We start from the raw sequence: 19,616 nt of genomic DNA, 5'->3' as shown, positions 1-19,616 counted from the left end.
TGTTATATAGGAATGCCAAGCAGCAGCCAAGGGGAACACAGCACCAAAGAACAAAATCATCATATAGGTAAGGTTTCAGTGTAAAATGAATGCCTTAACACAACCCAGTGTTATGTTACATGTGTTCCAAAAATATTAATAATGTGTACATAAAATGTATTTAAATGAGTTTTTACCTTCTGTCTTTCCTACAGGGCTTATTCCTTTTGCAGTTTGTGCAGTTGGTGCAGTTGGTGCAGTTGGTGCAGTTGGTCTGTTTAGAAAGTGTAGACCTTGACCTCTGCCAGACAGACATCCCATCCAAGGCCCGGATAGTCATTTCAGTTATTTGTTGCGTAGTGGTTAAGGTAAATGGCTGGGACATGCAAGGTTGGTGGTTCGAATCCCAGTGTAGCCACAATCAGATCCGCACAGCCCCTTGGGCCCTTGAGCAAGGCCCTTAACCCTGCATTGCTCCAGGGGAGGATTGTCTCCTGCTTAGTCTAATCAACTGTACGTCGCTCTGGATAAGAGCGTCTGCCAAATGCCAGTAATGTAATCTAGCAAAGCGGTACTGTGAACCACTATAGTAAAGAAAGATTTTGGGACCACTGAAAAAATCAGTCTGGTGAAGTATATTAGCCAACCTTGTTTTAAATTCTAAAATAGATGATTTCTCCACATCTCCAGTCTCTGTGGAAATAACTTATTCTTAATATCATTATCAAAAAAGGAGTGTGTGGTAAATTACTCTAAACTGGTTAGCTAACTACTGCTCATGTAAATAAATATTTTTTATACCCTGTATTGTGTAACTTATTTGGCTGACCTGCAAAAACAATTAAATGCAAACTGACATCATGGGTGCTATAGCTGTTGTGCACTTTCAGTTAATCTTTGGAAGACCAGGGAAGTTTGAAAATGTTTTTTTTTTTTTGGATAATTTATGAAATGGTCTTTCAATCAAATTGTGTCTTAAATAATGCCTTAATTCTTGTTAGTTATTAATAAAAACCCAATTTTGATGTGAATTAATTACTGAGAATGACATTTTCAGTGTTATATCAACTCTTACAGAGTACATAAATGCAATATTAAAAGTTTAATATATGTTCAGTATTGTTCTGAATGATCTCCGGCACCCACCTGTAAAAATAAATAGTACTGTACTCACTGCCCCATTGAGCCCTCAAGCTGATTTTGTGATGTCTTTTATTTCTATTATTGTCAAAATAATTTTTCTTCTTGTCATACCACATTTTTTTCAGATGTTTTCCATGTACCATGTATATCAAGACAATAAAAACAAATTACGCTACAACCCTGTTTTGATTTTTAATGTGACAAGGAGTCATGGTATGTCTCCAGCATGAATGAAAATGTTTAAATTAATAAAAAATATCAAATATGGTGGTAATCACATGTATCCAATGTGTTTGTCTTCTTAGAAATGTTATCTATTCCCAATTCATATCATAATTAATGCTTGCTCTTGGGAACAAATACTAAATTTAGTAGCAATTTAAGACAAATGCCAAATCGGCTAAGGAGGCACATCAAGCTAATAAATAGGCTCAATGGCAAGTTTATGAATGTATTGTCCTTAAAAAAAATATCCCATTATCTGCAAATAATTAAAACAAAACCTACCCTTCCTGCTTTTTCTATGAGAGTTGCATGTTAATTAATGGTGGTAACATAAATGTTAGTTTCCAAGAAACATGCACGCATCATAGCTAATAAAGTGAGGGTCCATCTTTAAAAAAGTAAGACAGCATTTATCTTGCACAATAACATCAGAGCAAACAGTACATGTATGTCAGATACTATACACAATTATTTACATGTCTTATTTTATTGTCTTTGTATCCACAGCATTGAATTGTTGAAAAAAGGAAGTGGACTAAGAAAATGACCTGTAATTTTTCATGCAGGTGGGGGAGGGGTGTTTCTATTCATCCCTGGGGTGTAAATGAATGTACTATGGTCTTTGCGTCTTGGGGGGGAAGGCAATCTCAACAGTCAGAATCAAAATATTACTGTTCTCTGGGCCTTGGGTGGCTCAGGTAAAGGTCTTTTGGCGATGTCATCTTTTCTCCTTATTTCATCATCTCTTTTGCCTGGTAGACCACTCAAACTGATGGAAAGTCCGGCAGGTGGTGTCCCAAGCTCTGCTTCTTCGTGCAGCCCTAAGCTTCCTGTGCCGCTGCACCTCATTAGATTTGGGGGCTGAGTGGGCCCTTAACCAGGCCTTGCTCCTTCCTCATCACTGGGGCGTGAATGCTGCAGTCGCGTGCCTCGCACACGCCTGGCACACCTGCCCCTCCTGCCATGCCCGGCTGCCCCACAGGGCCAGGGTTCCCACGGGGCCCCTCGGGACCTTCTTCCCCATCCTTGGGATCTGCTGGGTGGCCAGGAAGCCCTGTCAAATACAAGGGGCTGGTCAGTTCATCCACGTATACCAGGGGGACACTCATGGTTCCACTCATACCACAGGGATGGGAACAACAAACAGCATGTTATACAAGACCCGCATCTGTAGCCTTTTAGCATTCAAGCGTGGAACAAGCACACTGGATCTGTGTTGAGAAGAATGGGAGCAGGAATGACACCTGGTACCTCAACCTGACTCGATACTGTAAGGATGTTGTAAGGATGGGTCAGGTTGTAATGTGGTAACCGATTTCTTACTGTTCATGTTGAATTTAATGAGGACTATGGGGCCCTGTCACAGTGTGTTTGGTTAAGTTAGTGTGACCAAGCGGTCCTACCTCTGAGGCCTTGATGTCCATCATGTCCTGGCAGACCCTCTCCTGGGTCTCCTCGCATCCCTTTCAAACCCTTTGTGCCTGAAACACGGATAAATCAGGCATGTGGCACAGACCATGCAAAGCTGACTCCTTGAATCATATTTTTTCTCACTCAATATAAATGACCAAATTCAAGTACAAGTATTCTCTGAGCACTTGTACCTCGATCCCCCTCTGCACCCTTCTGGCCTTGAACACCTACTGGTCCCCTCGTTCCCCTGGACCCCTTGCCACCTGCCTTCCCAGATTTTCCCTAGAAGAGCACACAAGAGCACACGTGAGAGCAGACAAGCAAAAGCAAAAAATGACACCAGCCCTCACAGAAATAAAGCTTAAGTTCTGTAAGGCCTGTTTTTGGCAATTCATCATTAAAGTATTCAGTTTAAGTGACCCTAAACCAGCTGCTTATGGAGAAATAATCAACACACTTCAGCCATCCTGGACTGCAGTTTATGAATCCTGTCTTACAAGAATACCATCTACTGGGCTGCTGTATGAAGTGGCAATACTAGAACCTTTCACTACATGGACTAAGTACACTGGAATCTGGATGTAATTTACTGGATACAATATTTTACATACGTATAATCTAAAATATTTTCACTCAAAATAGGGGTTTTAGTCTAGTTCAATGACACAGGTGGAAGTATGTGGGACCATTATTCCAAAACAACTTCTGTTAATGCTGAGTGTCAATGGGAGAGTAGTGGTTATCATTTTTAGCAGGACTTGACTGGGGACTGAACACCCAACGGTTTAGAGTCTGGTTGCTAAGGTAAAAACAAATCCCAACACTAAGGCAAAGGTTCTAAAAACAAGGAAGTGGGCAGCCCCTCCCCAATGTTCAGGCCAGAAACATACAGCTTTCCCCAGAGCTCCAGGTGCCCCCCTGGGCCCAGGCGGGCCGATGAGAGTCCGGTTGTTGATGGGACAGCCACGTGCACACTTTGAGCGGATAGATGCAGCATACTGGGAGATCTGAGCTGTGACCACTCCTCTGCATAGCTGAAGGACCTGTTCATCTGTCAAACCAGGCCCCTGGAAAGTTCACAAAACAACACAGCCCCACAACCAGAATTATGGGTTTGAATGCCCGGAAAGTTCTCACTGTTGTAGCTGTGTGAAAGGTAAAGGAACAAACTGTTCCAATTAATTAAGACACAGCTGCCATGTTCATTTGGCAGTCATACTTGATGATTATTTACAGCCACAATTGACATTTGTCAGTATACTGTAGGCATTTAGCGGATGCTTTTAGCCAAAGAAAATGAAAGAAGGTGCATTTCATAAAACCAATTGAGCTAGAGATAAGCAAATACAATGTGCAAGTAAACTGAAGAATAGACTGAAATACGCACAGGGGCACCGGGCAGTCCCTTCACTCCGACCACACCTCGAACTCCTGAGTCCCCACTTGGACCAGTCCTACCCCTGGGACCTGGGATACCTGGGGGTCCCACACGTCCAACAGGTCCACCAGGGCCAGGTGGGCCCCTTCCTCCACGCTACAGTACAAGGACAGCGCATGCAACATCACAAAGGGAAATATTGGCTAGTCTGGGAGCAGTCAAAGCAAAGTTCCTGAAAATAATGGAACACTGAAAACAGCAGAAATTATGGAGTGTTTTTATAATGTATGAATGCAATATGCGACAATAGTATAAGGAAGGAAAATATTCCCTGATGTACATTGCAAGGTCTGAGGCATTGTTGTCCGTGGCATTGTTACCATAACAGGGGATCACTTGGCATCACACTTTGTTTCTACCATCATTTGGGAATATGGTTAAAATGTTTCGGCCTACACATCACATTGTAGGCCACATGATGGTTGTCAGCCGCCAAAGTGAAATCTGTGACACCTGCGACTTCCATGACAAGCACTCAGTCATATTTATCACTCACTACCACTCACAACCCAATACAATACATCACTCACTACCACTCACAACCCAATACAATACATCACTCACTACCACTCACAACCCAATACAATACATCACTCACTACCACTCACAACCCAATACAATACATCACTCACTACCACTCACAACCCAATACAATACATTAGATGTACTGTAATAAATCATATGCTGTACAAACCTGGCCTTTGTCACCACGGGAACCAGAACTGCCCTATGATAGAGAGAGAGAGAGAGGGGGGGGGGGGGGGGGGGGGTTATCAGGAGTTTTCTGATAAAAATAATGTTTACATATTTTCCATTATATTAATGTGTTCTTACAGTAAAATGGTTGTGAAGTATATTGATGTTCTTGTAACACTGGGGTTGAAACCATGAAAATGAAAGTACCTGAAAGCAGCAGTTTAACAGTAGGTTCTGTAGTGACTTACCTTATCTCCTTTCACACCCTTTATGCCTGGTCTCCCCCTAGTGCCCTGTAGAAAAAATATTTTGTGGTTTTAACTGGAAAATTAGGAAATTTTCAGTTAGTTTTGGCTGTATTTATGGTGACAGGTGTTTCATAAACAAAAGTACCACAGAAATGTTTTCATCACAATAAGGGGCGACATGGCTCAGGCAGTAAGAGCAGTCGTCTGGCAGTCGGAGGGTTGCCGGTTTGATCCCCCACCCGGGCTGTGTTGAAGTGTCCCTGAGCAAGACACCTAACCCCCTAATGCTCCGGACAAGCTGGTCGGGGCCTTGCATGGCAGCCAATCGCCGTTGGTGTGTGAGTGTGTGTATGAATGGGTGAATGGAGAAGCATCAATTGTACAGCGCTTTGGATAAAGGCGCTATATAAATGCCAACCATTGACCATTTACAATAATAAAAGATGATTTTATCCTAAGGTGTAATGGCTTTTTTTTTTCAATAGGTAATCAAATGTCTGGCAATAAAAAGTATGAATTTTTTTTTTCTTTATTACTTCTTTCAAGCCATAGCAAGCAATTATTTTCTTCGATGGGCATCCAGTGGAATGAGAGAAACATCTCATATACAACAGTGCTAATTAGATTTTATCCTGGATTTTCACTCTGGATTGTTTTTAAATGGCAGGAAAAGGACAAATAAGTTTTAAAAAAGCCAACATTTAATGATGAAAGTAAATTGCTTGTGGTATTACCTTCTCACCATCTGGGCCCACCTCTCCTTTAGATCCCTGAGGAGGGAAATTTGACATTTTAAAAAGGTTGATTCTTTTAGCAGGTTTCAAAAAATGAAATGCCCAATCGGAGGACATTCTAAGACTGCATACACACAGGCTGTCCTTGTAGGCCCTTTGGTCCATGTTTGCCTGGTAAACCTGGATCCCCTGTTGCTCCAGACGCTCCCTGTAACACAAAACATAAAACAATCGTAACACATAAACACAAGTCATAACACAAAACATAACACAATCATAGGTAAGCATGGCCATGGCAAGTTACAAAAGTTAGAAAACAGTTTACTAACACAGCTTATACACTTTTTAAAATCAATTTTAATCAAGAACAGATTGAAACTGGCAGTTTCAGATATTTTAAAGAACTTTTATTTAAATTACAGTTTGCCCCGAAACCAAATTGACTTCCTGTTTCTGACTCACGACCTGAGACACACAGTGTATTGGGACACCACCGACTGCTGGTTCTTCCTCATTCTAACTGTCAGAAAGGTCAAATACAAATTGGGTGCAGAAAAACATTCCAATGCATCATCACATGAAAGTTCTCACTTCTGTAAGACTAATCACATGTTCCTCCACCCACGATTGTAACACTCTATATAAACTGGGGACAACAATCTCCACAAGGGAGTTAATAGATTATAAAATTCATCATACTGTAGATGTAGTGAAGTAGTGGTAAAGTTGCAAGAGCTGAGTACTTTCCAGCTACTGTTTTATGTTTTACTTCATATTCATTTCCCAAGTTGGTATAAAAGTATTTTAGTGTTCAACATGCAGTAAAACGAGTAAGAATGTTTTTTTTCAGGTACCCACGCAGGCATTCTTTCTATATATTCACATCTGAGTGTATCAGTGTCATGAGACAAACACAAGCCCCACACTTGGCCTTATTCCTTTGCACACAGACAAAAACAATGAAAGTGTGTTTTCATATGTCCAGCCTAAATTAGTTTTTGTTTACCGATAAACATTCATTCATTGTCTATGGGCAATGATTTCCTCACATTAGAACGTAAATAAAGCAGAGCAGTCTTTATGCATATAGCTCTGTCTCTGTGTGTCTTACCCCAGCCCCGACTCTCCCAATTGGGCCTCTGGGCCCAGGGTCCCCTCTTCCACCCTGCCACAGAAAACACAACAACCAAAAATGTTAAAACAGCTGTCCATCATCAGATATCTCAAATTCAATTCTCCATAAATACCACAGATCACTTTTTCCCTTCAATGTACCTTCAAGCCAAATGAGCCAGGGTCACCGATCACTCCCGGAACTCCAAGAGGACCCTGGTTCAAAAATGGGAAGTAAACATATATATCTCAGCACTCAGGACCTTTTACTGCCATGGTTAATTCCAGGCAAATGAATATCTCTGTGCCACCATCAGGCAGGAGGCCGGAACTCACATCCTCTCCAGGCTCCCCATCACTCCCCGGCAGGCCACCCAAGCCTTGGTCTCCCTGGGCGACAGAGAAGTAGTTATGGGGCACCCTCTTGATTTTAACTTCACACAAGGAAGCACAAAGCTTTATTTACTTATCATGAGTCTTATTTCTTTGTACCTTCGGCCCTGTTTCACCTCTGCTTCCTGGGATCCCAGGGTAACCCTAAAAACAGGCAGCAACCAGACGAGACAGGTTAATCTCCAGGTGCCATTAGAGCAGGGCAAAGTTAAAATCATCTCATATGCAAACCAAAAGCAGTCTCCTTACCAGATAGCCCTGCTCCCCAATGTCTCCTGGGAATCCAGGGGCTCCGATCTGACCCTGTGGGAGATGAAGAGGGGAAGACGATGCCCTCAGGACAAAGAATACATTACACTTACATGATTACACTCAGAGCTGCTGCATTTACTAGACAAAAATCAGAGCATTTTACAGAGTGCATTATAGTTAAGTATCCCATGTATATTAACTAAGTAGCTTCCATTTGCTGTGTAATCTTTGCTGTGTAAATACATTACAGTAATTTAGCTGATGCTTTTATCCAAAGCGACTTACAGTTCATTAGACTAAGCAAGGGGACAATCCCCCTGGAGCAATGTGGGGTAACGGGCCTTGCTCAAGGGCCAAGCAGGCCAATCCTACCTTCTCTCCCATTCGCCCATCAGGTCCTATCTTTCCAGGTTTCCCAATCGACCCCTGTTGACACCAGGAATGTACATCAGCTACCATATTCAAGTACTTCATCCCTGCTTTAGGCCGCAGTCAGATATCACAGAATGGAGTCTGAACTTGCCATCAGGTGCTCCTCACATACATACCCTCCTAAACAGATGTTCACCCCACTCCTGAACTGACTAGAATTTAGATGTTATAACTTTATTTGTCTTTAATGTTTTAACAAAGAAGGTCAACTGAGAACTGAGTTCTCTTTTTAAGTGATGCCCTGGGCAGGGAATCACTGTTGTTGGGAATGCAAGGGATTGTGAACCCTGGTGTAAAATCCGGCTATGACCATCTTAAAATTACCAGCTACCAACTGTTTCAAAACATAGCTTGAGCAGGTCAAACCATGTTGAGAATATGCAGTATCCCTGGATGTATAATATTTTGGGGGTAGATACCTTGGGGTGAGGTCTCATTTGGTCGTGACATGTTTACCTTTAGACCTCTTCTTCCAGTTGTCCCAGGACTCCCCGCCTGCCCAAAGGCACCCTGGAATCATACAATATTTGAGTTTATATGATGGATGATATGTTTTTGCCCTATATTTATGTACATATGCATGTCAAAATGTGTGTCATAAAGCATTATATAATTCCATCAACCTCAGCTGCTCTTTGTACACATCTACTGTAATGTAAGTTTTGTAAATTATTTTGGCTATGACATTTGTAACTTCAGAATGTAAATTAGCATTAAAAAAAAAAATGGCCAAGGCCAACATGCACGCAAAGTTGTTGATCGGAACATGTCGTAGGTCATAGGTCAAGAAGGCCAAAGGCCATGGAAAAGGATTGTATCTATTGATTCCAAGTAATCAATTTATGCTTTCACTAATATCTTTCTTATTGTATTCATCTATGAACACATTGTGCTTATAATAAAAATCCCATTAATCACTCTCAGGACAAAAAGGGAAGTTTGATTTGGGGAAATGTAAGAAAAGGGAAATTGTATTTGTTTAGGAACAGTATTTCATTGTAAACAGGGTCATATGACAACATGTCATCATTCCCATGTGGTCATGAGGTTAAAGTTGGAAAATTGGGCCAGCTGACTTACTTGCACTCCTTTGATTCCAACTCCGCCACGTGGGCCCTCCATGCCTATGTCTCCCTACAGTGAAGAGAAGATTGGTTTTGAGACATTTTTGAGGTACATGCTTTCTGAATGTTACTGTTACATTCAGATGAATCATTCTACCCATCCAATGAATGCATTAGTGTGGAGCAGTAGAGCAGTGGAGCAGTGCTGGTGTAGCCCACACTCAGCCCAACTGGCCACAGAGGCTCTTTTTCTAGCCCTTTGGGACCATTGCACTGGTGATGTGTGACCCTCACCTTGGTGCCAGGATCTCCTCCTTCACCTGGGTCCCCAGGTAGCCCTGTTTCACCCTGTGGACACAGAGATCACTAAGCTGTGAACATCACATTGTATACCCCCTAATATTAAAATGGCACTTCTCGGAGCGGGAATACTGCTTGCTTACCATGGCTCCAGAATACCCAGATGGACCTTCAGCACCATCAAGACCTGAGTCACCCTGTGAGAATGAGAAAGGAGGCCAAAGGTCATGGAAATGAAAACATATTCTGTGAACTGTTATTGGCTGATATAGCTATCCGCCATTCACACTGGGTGGTGCAGGTCCTACAAAGCAAAGGGTGAACCATATGGCCTAATTAAGCTTCCTAGCACTTGCAGAACATATTCATGTTAAAAAGCAATTCAAGTAAAAAATATCAATAATATTCTATAAGGATTGTTCAGTTAATTTACTGAACTGACGGGAATTAAATTGAATTGACCCACAAATGATTTGAGCTACAAGATCACTAAACATGCAAGCACTCCAGTTTTGAGTAACATGAGCTCACCTCAGGCCCTGTATCTCCTCCTCTTCCTGGAACCCCTTTTGTCCCCTTGTACCCCTGAAAGATACGACAAGAGCAATCTCACATGCTGATTTAACAAAAAACAAAAGCTAAGAATTTAACATGCTTGTGTGTGTCTTTTTTCATTGGTCATGGGTAAATCAAGATCTGGATTCAATCATCAGTTGCTGTTTGGATTTACTTGAGTGTCAAAATTATGGTGATTTAATACAGGCCAAACTTTAGCGTGAATGAGCAGAAGTTATTTGGTCTGTGATGAACATACCTCCCGTCCCTGCTCTCCTGGAAATCCTGTTTTACCCTGTAGTCCTCTGCTGCCCTGAATGACAGACGCAGTCAACACGACATGAACCCACAGCACATTCAGTGACCAAACAGTAAGTCTGTCATGGACTGACATTTGTATAGTGTTTGGATGGGCATTTCTCATAGAACATAACATTACACTGGATCTGTGGTCTGCTGTTGAATGCCCAAAGCAATCAGTCCTACTAAGTCGTCTAAAAAGGCAGGACAATGCAGGACAAGACGAACAAAATGATCTGTCTAGGATTGTCATTATAGCATCACAAGCCATGCAATATTATAATGTTGATCCAAAGAGTTTTGGTTGAAGTTAATGCTGTAAACTATAAAACTGTAAAACATGTTAAAAGGCTGTTGCTCTTCTACACATCCATTCATTGGAGGGTGGGGGCACATGACCAGTTTGATGCCATTGAAAGGCCTGTATAGGGACAGTGAATTATTGAGCAGCATATAGAGTGGCACTGAATTATTATGCCCAGAAAAGGACATTTTAAAAAGTCTCAACAAATTCCTCCACACAAAAGTCTATGCTAAAGTCAGAACATCCCGTAAATACAGTGATGATAATGACATTGCTTAATGCCTGTTTGAGCAGAAAATGGCAGTTCTTCTAAACCCACTGAACTGTGTCATGTCTGCTTTTAAAAACATGGGAAAACTTCTAAGTTGTCAATGCCAATTGAAGGTACCAGAACAAAATTGGAAACTTCGAAGTAAAAGGAAAATTAATTAACAAAATTAATTAACAATCAGTAGGTATACTTTAGTGGTCGGAAAAGGTGCTGGGCTGAATGGCCTGTTCTCATCAGTACGTTATGTTATGTTAACTGAAGTCAATGTGTAAGAAAATGATAAAATAGATGAGAAAGGAAATGTCACAGGCCCTAAACCACTCAACTAAGCAGTCTGAAAGCAGACAGAGGGAATAATAGAGGTGGCATACCTTGGGACCAGCGAATCCGGCAAAGCCAGGCTCCCCAGGCAGACAGTTGCAGTCTGTGGGGCCCTCCTCTCCCAGAGCTGCGTCCTCATAGTCATAGGGGACCTGCGTCGTCATGGTGGTCACCTCTTTCACGTAGTCGTAGGATTCAGTGGTTGTGGCGTAGGGGTACGTCTCCTCTGTGATCATGGTGACCATAGTGGGGGCCACGGCGTAGGGGTCGTAGCCTGAGGCTGCGTGGTCCTCATATCCTGTCGTGGGAGGGTACTCCACTGCACAGCAGACGTGTGAAAGAAGACATATTAAAGAAAACGATTATATTTACTTCTATTCCTGTCATTTAAAGGTGATTACTAGTATATACTCTATGTTTTATTAATCTTTTTATAAACATCATTTAAACACACCCAAATACAACTACACACATTTTTATTTCACAACTGCAAAAGTCCTCACCACCATTTTCTTTTACTTAACAATGATTAAGTAAGCCTAACTTACACATCAATAAACTAAAAGTGTACTGAATTTTTAAATGCATTATTAGGAAATAAGGCTACAGCTCAGTGAAAGCTTACAAGTACAACCATTCAAAAGTACATTGGCAGCTATGTACTGTAAATACTGAACAGGGCAATACAACAAAATGAAAATGATGGCTTTGCTCCGACCGCTTGTTCTTTTCAGTTAATTAATTGATCTCTTTTTCTTTAAGCTGATGAATCAGTTCAGTTCTTCTCAATCTTACTCTTGAAATTCGGATGTATGCTTTAGAGAAACAATACATGGCAAATAACATGAAGAATATTAGAAAAATTCACATGACAAAATATAAAGAAAGTGATCCGACTGTGCAAGATTATTATGGACCATGGGTGCAAAATGCATCAAGTATTTGTTTTTATTTAAAATGCATATCTGTTCCAACACTGTATGGCAAAAAGTAATTCTGGAGAAATTCAGAAATGATAATACACAAAACAGAAGAAGCAGAAGCAAAATGACTTCTGTACAGTACCTGGATGGGGGTATCCAGATTCCTCATAGCTGTCTACCACTGAGCCTTCGTACACATGGTCGTCACCTTCAATCAAGCAGGACAACACAGAGAGTAAAGGAAAGATGAAGCTACTTTCTCCCTGTTGGCTATCAAACGAGTCACAACTTCTAACTCTCTCATAACTCTATCATGTAGATCTGAATCGAAGCGAGACTCTTCCTCTGCAGCTCCACAGGACATTCAAGGGCTTGAACAAGCAGTGGAGGTCCCTGGTGCGTGATGAGATGCTGTCCCCCTGGCTGACTGAAAACCTCCCTTCCGTATATGACAAAGGTACTGGCACTGGCACTGGCACTGGCACTGCATTGCACTGGCACTGGCACAGGTACTGACACAGCACTGCATTGCCAGCAACATTGTCCAGATTTGATACCAGAACATGAGACCCATCCATTCACTTTATTGAAGGAAATTTCCAAAGACAATAGGGAGTTGCTGTAAAAGAACATGCATGCTCTGTCTAAATAAATACAAATACAAATACTGGTTGCATATTTTGTTTTTGGATATGTATTCACTGGCACAGTCGATATAATTAAAATGGCTGGGAAGCCATCAATATTCCAAATGTCTCTTCATCATTGGAATGGTAGAAAAGTGGTTCCAGTTCAGTATTTCCATTCAACAGAGTATACAGTACAATACACCGATTTATGAACCTGCCATGCAATTGTCATGTACTTGGAATATGCTAGAGGGGTATACTACAGAGGAAGCTTAGCATACCCAGGGTTTCTTTGCATTAGTTGGCTTCACAAAACCTAATAACCGCGATCTTAGGCAGTATCATAAAGGTGGTTATCAACTTGTTAAGGGAACAAGGGCTTTGCTAATCAACTTCTATGTGCGCTCCCATAAAGTGGCGTCTGCAAAAAAATGAGCCAACAGCAGCACCACATGGACATACTTCAACACCGATATGAGAGAATATATGCACAGATATGAAGACCATAAAACAATCATACAATGGCAACACCGTTACTGCAAATAAAGACAGGGATGAGTGTTGGTAAAAATTGACTCAATTTCATCAGTTTTCAAAAATATATAGATTACAGCATCTACCATGTATGTTAAACTTGGGTAACATCATTATAAAATAAAATGTAAATGCATAATTCTATGCTGAATGTAACACTTCTCAAACCCATCTGATAATATATCAGTAGATCTTGTACTTACTATGGTAGTGAATGTTATGTTGCAGTTAAATGGTAAATGGTTGGTATTTATACACCACCTTTATCCAAAGAGCTGTACAATTGATGCTTCTCATTCACCCATTCATACACACACTCACACACCAACGGCGATTGGCTGCCATGCAAGGCACCAACCAGCTCGTCAGGAGCAATTGCGGGGTTCAGTGTTTTGCTCAGGGACACATCGATGATGTGGGATCGGTGCCGGCAACCCTCCAACGACTGCAATTACCTCATGAGATGATGTCACTCCGTATGCACATAAGCCAACGTATGTATGCACTTTTTAAGTGATAGTGTTTAAATGATGTCATTCTTTTACCGTTGATCCACTTGAGACATTATAGCTTAATAGCCAAAAACCTTTTACATTTTATTTTTTAAATGACTTTTTGTGACAACTGTTGGTTACATAAAAAACACATGTCAATTTTAGCACCATTCCAAACCTCAGGCAAGTTTTGAACAAGCAGTGGAGGTCCCCTGGTGTGTGATGAGATGCTGTCCTCCGGGCTAACTTGGGACATAAATCACTAGAAACAGCAGTCATATAGTCTGAATAGTTTGTTAGTCTCGTAAGACAAAAATGTTGTTACATCATTCACATCATTCCATTATCATGGAACTACCCTGTAAAAAAGTTACAGTTTCACTTTTGGCTAGTGCAGTCCCATTACTGGGGAGACCGCCTGTGATAGGAAACGCTCATAAACATACGGACCTGAGTGGTAGGCGGAGTACTCGTCCTGACCTAAGACATGGTGGACACACAGCAGGAGTACACACAGCCAGGAGGGCAGGATCACCTGGGAACAGAGAGAGAAAAGCACACACAAACATCACCTCTTCTAGTGTTCATAGAACGGCATGTAAATACTCCAGACTGCATTCTGCATCGTCCCCCTGGTCTGCTGTCCCATGGTGCTGTACTCTTGACATTTCACACTGATATTCAGTCATTTAGGAGACCTCTTAGCCAGAGAACCTTACAATAGTGAAATGTAAGGGTGCTCTACATTTCAATGAACTTTGATGCTGCAATATTTTCATTCATCTGAGACCTGAAATTCTTACTGATGAAAGTCTTAAAATGAAATTTAAAACAATCTGTCACGGAGCTCTGTCACCATATAAACAATATAATGAGAATAGCTGGTCACTGAGTTCACACATAATGACACAGTGCCGCATGATTACATTATGCTTTATTTTGAATGCAAGTATAGTCATTGTAAATGATTGCCCTGTTAATAGGTTGAAAGGTATTGGTATTGTATAGGGAAGTGCCTACTGGGACAAAAGGTATCTTGTGATAAAGATGTTCATATAGATGGGATCATATGTGTGAGGGCTTGTCCATGTCCAATCTGGTCTTCCATATACTCTAGGTACATTACAGAAGTCAAGCAGTAATTTTGGGAGCTTAGTAAAGTAATTATTAAATATCTGCATAATATTGCAAAACAATTGTTAAAATGTAATGCTCCATAAAAACCACATGATATCAGAACAAGCTTGCTTTTCATGGTTACTTAAAGTCATTCAGTCCCAGCAAAGCTGTCCTTTGGAAAAATAAACAGTGAAAAAGCACCAATGCTTTCTTTATAGAAGACTTGTTTTCAGATCCTAACACTGAATATTTGTTTGGATATCAAATTATTATTTATAATACATATTTATGACAGAGCAGCATACAAGATGTTTAAAATATAACATCTATATATATTCAGTCTCCTTCTACTGCTGAAGCAAACTGCTCCAGTGCACTGTTGACTGCAAGTTAAATCAGTGGTAACTCCTTACAGAGCTCCTTAGGTGAACCCAGAGAGTTCAGTTGTCTCCTTAGTGATAAATGGCATTTGGCACTCGGGGTCACCATAACTAGTGGGGGTGACCCTGTGACCCAGAGACTGTAGATTCTGTAGGTCAGCATACCACACCACAAATAAGGGACCTGTAGACTAAAAGACCAGGGTGTCTCTCACCTCTGTACCATCACCTACAGCATATATTGCATACACACTCAAAGGATGTGGTTAGGTTTTCTTTGAAAACATTTGGATAAATATTTTTTTAGCACTTTTTAAAAAAAAGAAACTTATTTTCAGAATTTAAAAAAATATATGATGTAATAACTGCCTCTATGACTTCATTTTTGACAATAACAACAAGACGAACAGTTCTAATATACCCATGGATTCTGAAACTGAAGTTGAAAGTTTTAATCCTCTTGGTGCCCCCTAGAGGCAAAGCCAAATAGTGTTCTCCAGCATTTGTGTAATACCTGGTTGGTGCTTCACCATGATAATACCTTATCCAATGGGCCATGTACTGCATATGTCATTGGTAATACAGATAAATGACAGTGGCTCTGGATCTGAGAATGGCCAGCGATGAACGGCTTGACCACAGCTAGAAGGAGGAGAGCCAGAGCGGGAATTCTCAGACAGGTCCTACATTCCAAAAGGGCCTGAATCAGAGTGTGTGAAGAAGCCTTTTCTTTATTCACGCTTCAAAACCAGTAAGACACTGTTCTGAAGCCTGAGTCCACAGCACTTGGGAAAAGTTTGCTCTCTACTAACAGGTTTATGCAAATTCCACTGTGTGGCTTTGTACCCCCCTGTTCTAATAAACCTGTTCAACAAATGAAATCCGTTCAGAATTTATCAGCCTTGATTTAAGAGAAGAAATTGCAGCGGGGACAATTTTTAACCACAATTTTTTTTAGCATTCATAACTTCATTATTCAAATACGCCTTGCCTTATGCTGAACTGTAATTGATATGGAAATGCATATTCATAATAGCATTAAAGTCAGTCAGTACTACACAAAGTGCAGTCCCTATTTGTGGACTGTAAGAATTGAATAAAGTGCTCAAACAAAAATGGAATTTGCCAAACTAATTCCAGATAAACACAGCTATGTGTCCACTGATGAGTGTACCCAGAGTGCTCTGGGGCAGCTTAGCTAAGCCCAGGAGGTGGAGAATCATGGCAGCAGACCCAAAGGCCTCCCAGGACACCCAGGTGTTGCTAGGGGTGTGAACCCTGCGCCTCTCCTACAAGGGGCGATATTTTACTATCTCTCCATGATCATCACACATTCAGGAGGCACCACTGGGTTCAGTAAAGCAAGCTGTCATTTTACCGTTCGAAAATATTCTATCACAAGTGGAACATACTATCTACAAGACCTTTATGAATCATCATTCACACCAGACAATCCACAGGTAGAAATTATTAACTAAATAATATTTAATCGTATGTCAAATGTTCAGTCAATAGAGCCATCCTTTTCAAATTCTGTAATCTTGACAGTACACTTCAGCAGCTTGTTTCGTAGTGTAAGTGGATTAGATACAATAGTCCTGAAGTCCTAGCAAAGGAAGTCTAATTCTGCAGCATATGAGACCTGGGCTCTCCAGTACACACATGGAGCCTGGGACATTCAGATGGTGTACATTTTACGGAGATGCAAAACAACAAAAGCGACAATATTTATGACAAAATGATAACAGAGGACAACCCTAACAATGCACAAATGCACAACTCTTTTCTACATTAAACTGTAAGACTATAAACAAGCACATCATATCCTAGCTCACACCCTGCCCAATATCACCATTAACAGTGGCATTCTCTCACTTGCTGTCGACATGTTTACGCACATTAGCTGAAGCTCTACGGTTAAATCAGTCTGCTTACCTTTTCGCTGGATGCAGGCATGACCACAGACTGGGTCAGCGGGTACCTACGGTCCACACCGTACAGAGGCTTGTCCCGCTGAGAGACAAGGGATTTATCTGTGACTTGTACACCCAAGAGGTCCTCCTTACACCATGATACCACCTGCAAACAGTGTAGTCCCCTGCCTCTCGCTCTCTCTCCTCTCTCTCCTTGGGGATCCTGTGTCCAGCCTGGGCCTCTAGGCAGCACTGGACTCAGTTCCCTCCTCTCTTCAACCTGGTGAGAAATACCTGAGTCTCTGAAGGACAAACAGTGCTCCCAGAAGACTAAGAAAGAGAGAGAGAGTGCCTAAGACATAGATGAAGGAGAGAGAGAGAGAGAGAGAGAGAGAGAGAGAGAGAGGGAGAGGGAGAGAGAGAGAGAGAGAGAGAGAGAGAGAGAGAGAGAGAGAGAGAGAGAGCCCTTCCCTCCCGGTAATACTGCTTCTATGGAGCCTGATAACAGCACCATCTTACTCCCATTTGGCAGCTATTACCCATTGAAAAACCACTACTGCTGGAAAAGATCCATTAAATAAATTCATTCTGGCATAAACAGTTAATTGTGTGACTGAAAAGATTTTAAACTCTTGAGTACAGTATCCTGCTGCCTAAACATGTTCAACTAGTCCACAAATGGATAATGCTATTGCTAAGAAATGCAGTTAATAAAAAACAGCACAAATATTTATAGGCAATAATACAAATAAACATGAAAATGATCACACCTACTACCCACTCTTATGCAAGTGATTCTGCAAAAGAATCTTGTTTGTGTTTGCACACAGAAACTGAATGACCTTTGACCCCTGGGTAAAATAGTGCCAGCTATGGCAACTGTGGCTCACATTCTACAGCTCTTTACTCATTTAGAGCTCAGAGTTTATGACTCAGGGCGACGCAAGCTTTCCCAAAGGAATCTACAGACCCCCTCCAGATTGCATTCATAGACACTTTGATGTGGAACTTGGGAGATTGCGTAGGATCAGCCATTTTATATTTTATATGATTTTATATTCCTTCTGAAGTTCAGTCACTTCCATTTAAAGCAGCTCAGTTCAGAAAGGCTTCAGATCCAGTGGAGAAAGCACGCTACAACCAAAATCCAGGAAAAAAATCAAGAGCTTCTGACTGAATCAGTAGCAATAAATCATATGAAATGTGGATTAATTTCTCATAGAGTAAAAATTCCATGGGAAATGTATGCAAATGACATTTAGTTCTGATGTTTTCTCAGCTTTCCCTCTAAATTCTAGCACAGAGCTAAGCATTCCAATGTTCGAGGTTATAATGGGCCAAACATCCTACTGCTGCTGGGGCACCATTATATCACCTTACAGTGCTCTCCATAAGGTTTGGGACAAAGACCCATCATTTATTTATTTGCCTCTGTACTCCACAATTTGATATTTGTCAAATAAAATGTCATGTCAATGACATTTCTATACATTTCGGTTTCACCACGTAGAACACCATAGGCACCATAATGTTTGGGACACAGCGGTGTTATGTAAATGAAAGTAGTCATGTTTAGTATTTCTTGCATATCATTTGCATGGAATGACTGCTTGAAGTCTGCAATTCATGGACATCACCCGTTGCTTGGTGTTTTCTCTGGTGATGCTCTGCCAGGCCTGTATTGCAGCCATCTTTAGCTCATGCTTGTTTTCGGAAGCAAGTCCACTTAACCTTGACCATATTTTACCTTTGAAGAACTGCTTTATTGCTTTAGCATTATGTTTGGGATCTTGCTGTAGAATGAACCTCCGGCCAATGTGTTTTGAGGCATTCGTTTGAACTTGAGCAGATAGGATGTGTCTATACACAGAATTAATTTTGCTACTACCATTAGCAGTTATATCATCTATGAAAATAAGTCAGTACGTTCAGCAGCCATACATGCCCAAGCCATGTATATGTAGAAACACTGCTGTAATTTCTACACATGGAAACCAAAATGTATAAAAATACCCTTTAATAAAATCTGAGAATGGATACTTTAACCTCATATTAATTGTATGATTCCAAATCTAAGTAATTGTGGCAAATCAATAATTGGTCTTTGTCCCAAAAATTATGAAGGGCATTGGATATTATGTATACTGCGTTCTGCTATTACACCCAAATCGCTTTTCCTCTACATCCCTTTACTTTCCTCTAGTACAACAATGTAGGTTTTCAAATGTGTACATGAACATTATTGCATTGATGACTGCAGAACTACAATCCTACAACTGGAGTCATGCAAGGATAAGCAGATTCGGACATGTTGATTGACAAATTGATTGACTTCTGTGGTTTAAAAGCAGCTTCTTGAGTGTTGTGTGTTCTTGTGTAAATAAATGCACATTTCCACCTCACTGCTGTAAAGTGCCTGCAATATAGAAATAAATGTAAACCA

At 41.0% G+C, this 19,616-nt stretch overlaps 1 protein-coding gene across 1 annotated transcript; it reads right to left on the bottom strand.

Moving 5' to 3' along the window:
* Positions 1-1,904: 1,904 nt before the first annotated feature.
* On the bottom strand, positions 1,905-17,698 carry zgc:113232 (uncharacterized protein LOC541546 homolog). Its single transcript, XM_061243187.1, has 29 exons — positions 17,693-17,698; positions 17,196-17,273; positions 16,435-16,549; positions 15,844-15,902; positions 14,212-14,296; positions 12,247-12,312; positions 11,232-11,500; positions 10,245-10,298; positions 9,962-10,015; positions 9,574-9,627; positions 9,425-9,478; positions 9,147-9,200; positions 8,523-8,576; positions 8,007-8,060; positions 7,632-7,685; positions 7,482-7,526; positions 7,326-7,379; positions 7,152-7,205; positions 6,988-7,041; positions 6,206-6,280; positions 6,013-6,084; positions 5,877-5,912; positions 5,143-5,187; positions 4,893-4,925; positions 4,148-4,294; positions 3,651-3,827; positions 2,952-3,042; positions 2,751-2,828; positions 1,905-2,401 (listed from the first exon to the last, which is right to left on the bottom strand). Exons 1-29 carry the CDS (start codon positions 17,696-17,698, stop codon positions 2,196-2,198), a joined length of 2,277 nt encoding a protein of 758 aa, XP_061099171.1. The 3' UTR covers positions 1,905-2,195.
* Between the last annotated feature and the right edge of the window lie 1,918 nt (positions 17,699-19,616).

The sequence above is a fragment of the Conger conger genome, chromosome 1 (genome assembly GCF_963514075.1).
Source record: "Conger conger chromosome 1, fConCon1.1, whole genome shotgun sequence".
In the NCBI taxonomy this organism is placed as follows: Eukaryota; Metazoa; Chordata; class Actinopteri; order Anguilliformes; family Congridae; genus Conger; species Conger conger.
This window is presented reverse-complemented; position numbering and strand designations above follow the sequence as displayed.

Bases quoted from the DNA above. Each gene is read 5' to 3' on its own strand.
- zgc:113232 (XM_061243187.1), bottom strand. The intron at 6,281-6,987 runs GTAAGACACACA...TTTAAATAAAAG, and splicing joins TTGGGAGAGTCGGGGCTGGG to TTCTTTAAAATATCTGAAAC. The intron at 5,913-6,012 runs GTGTGTATGCAG...TTCCCTCCTCAG, and splicing joins AGGGCCTACAAGGACAGCCT to GGATCTAAAGGAGAGGTGGG.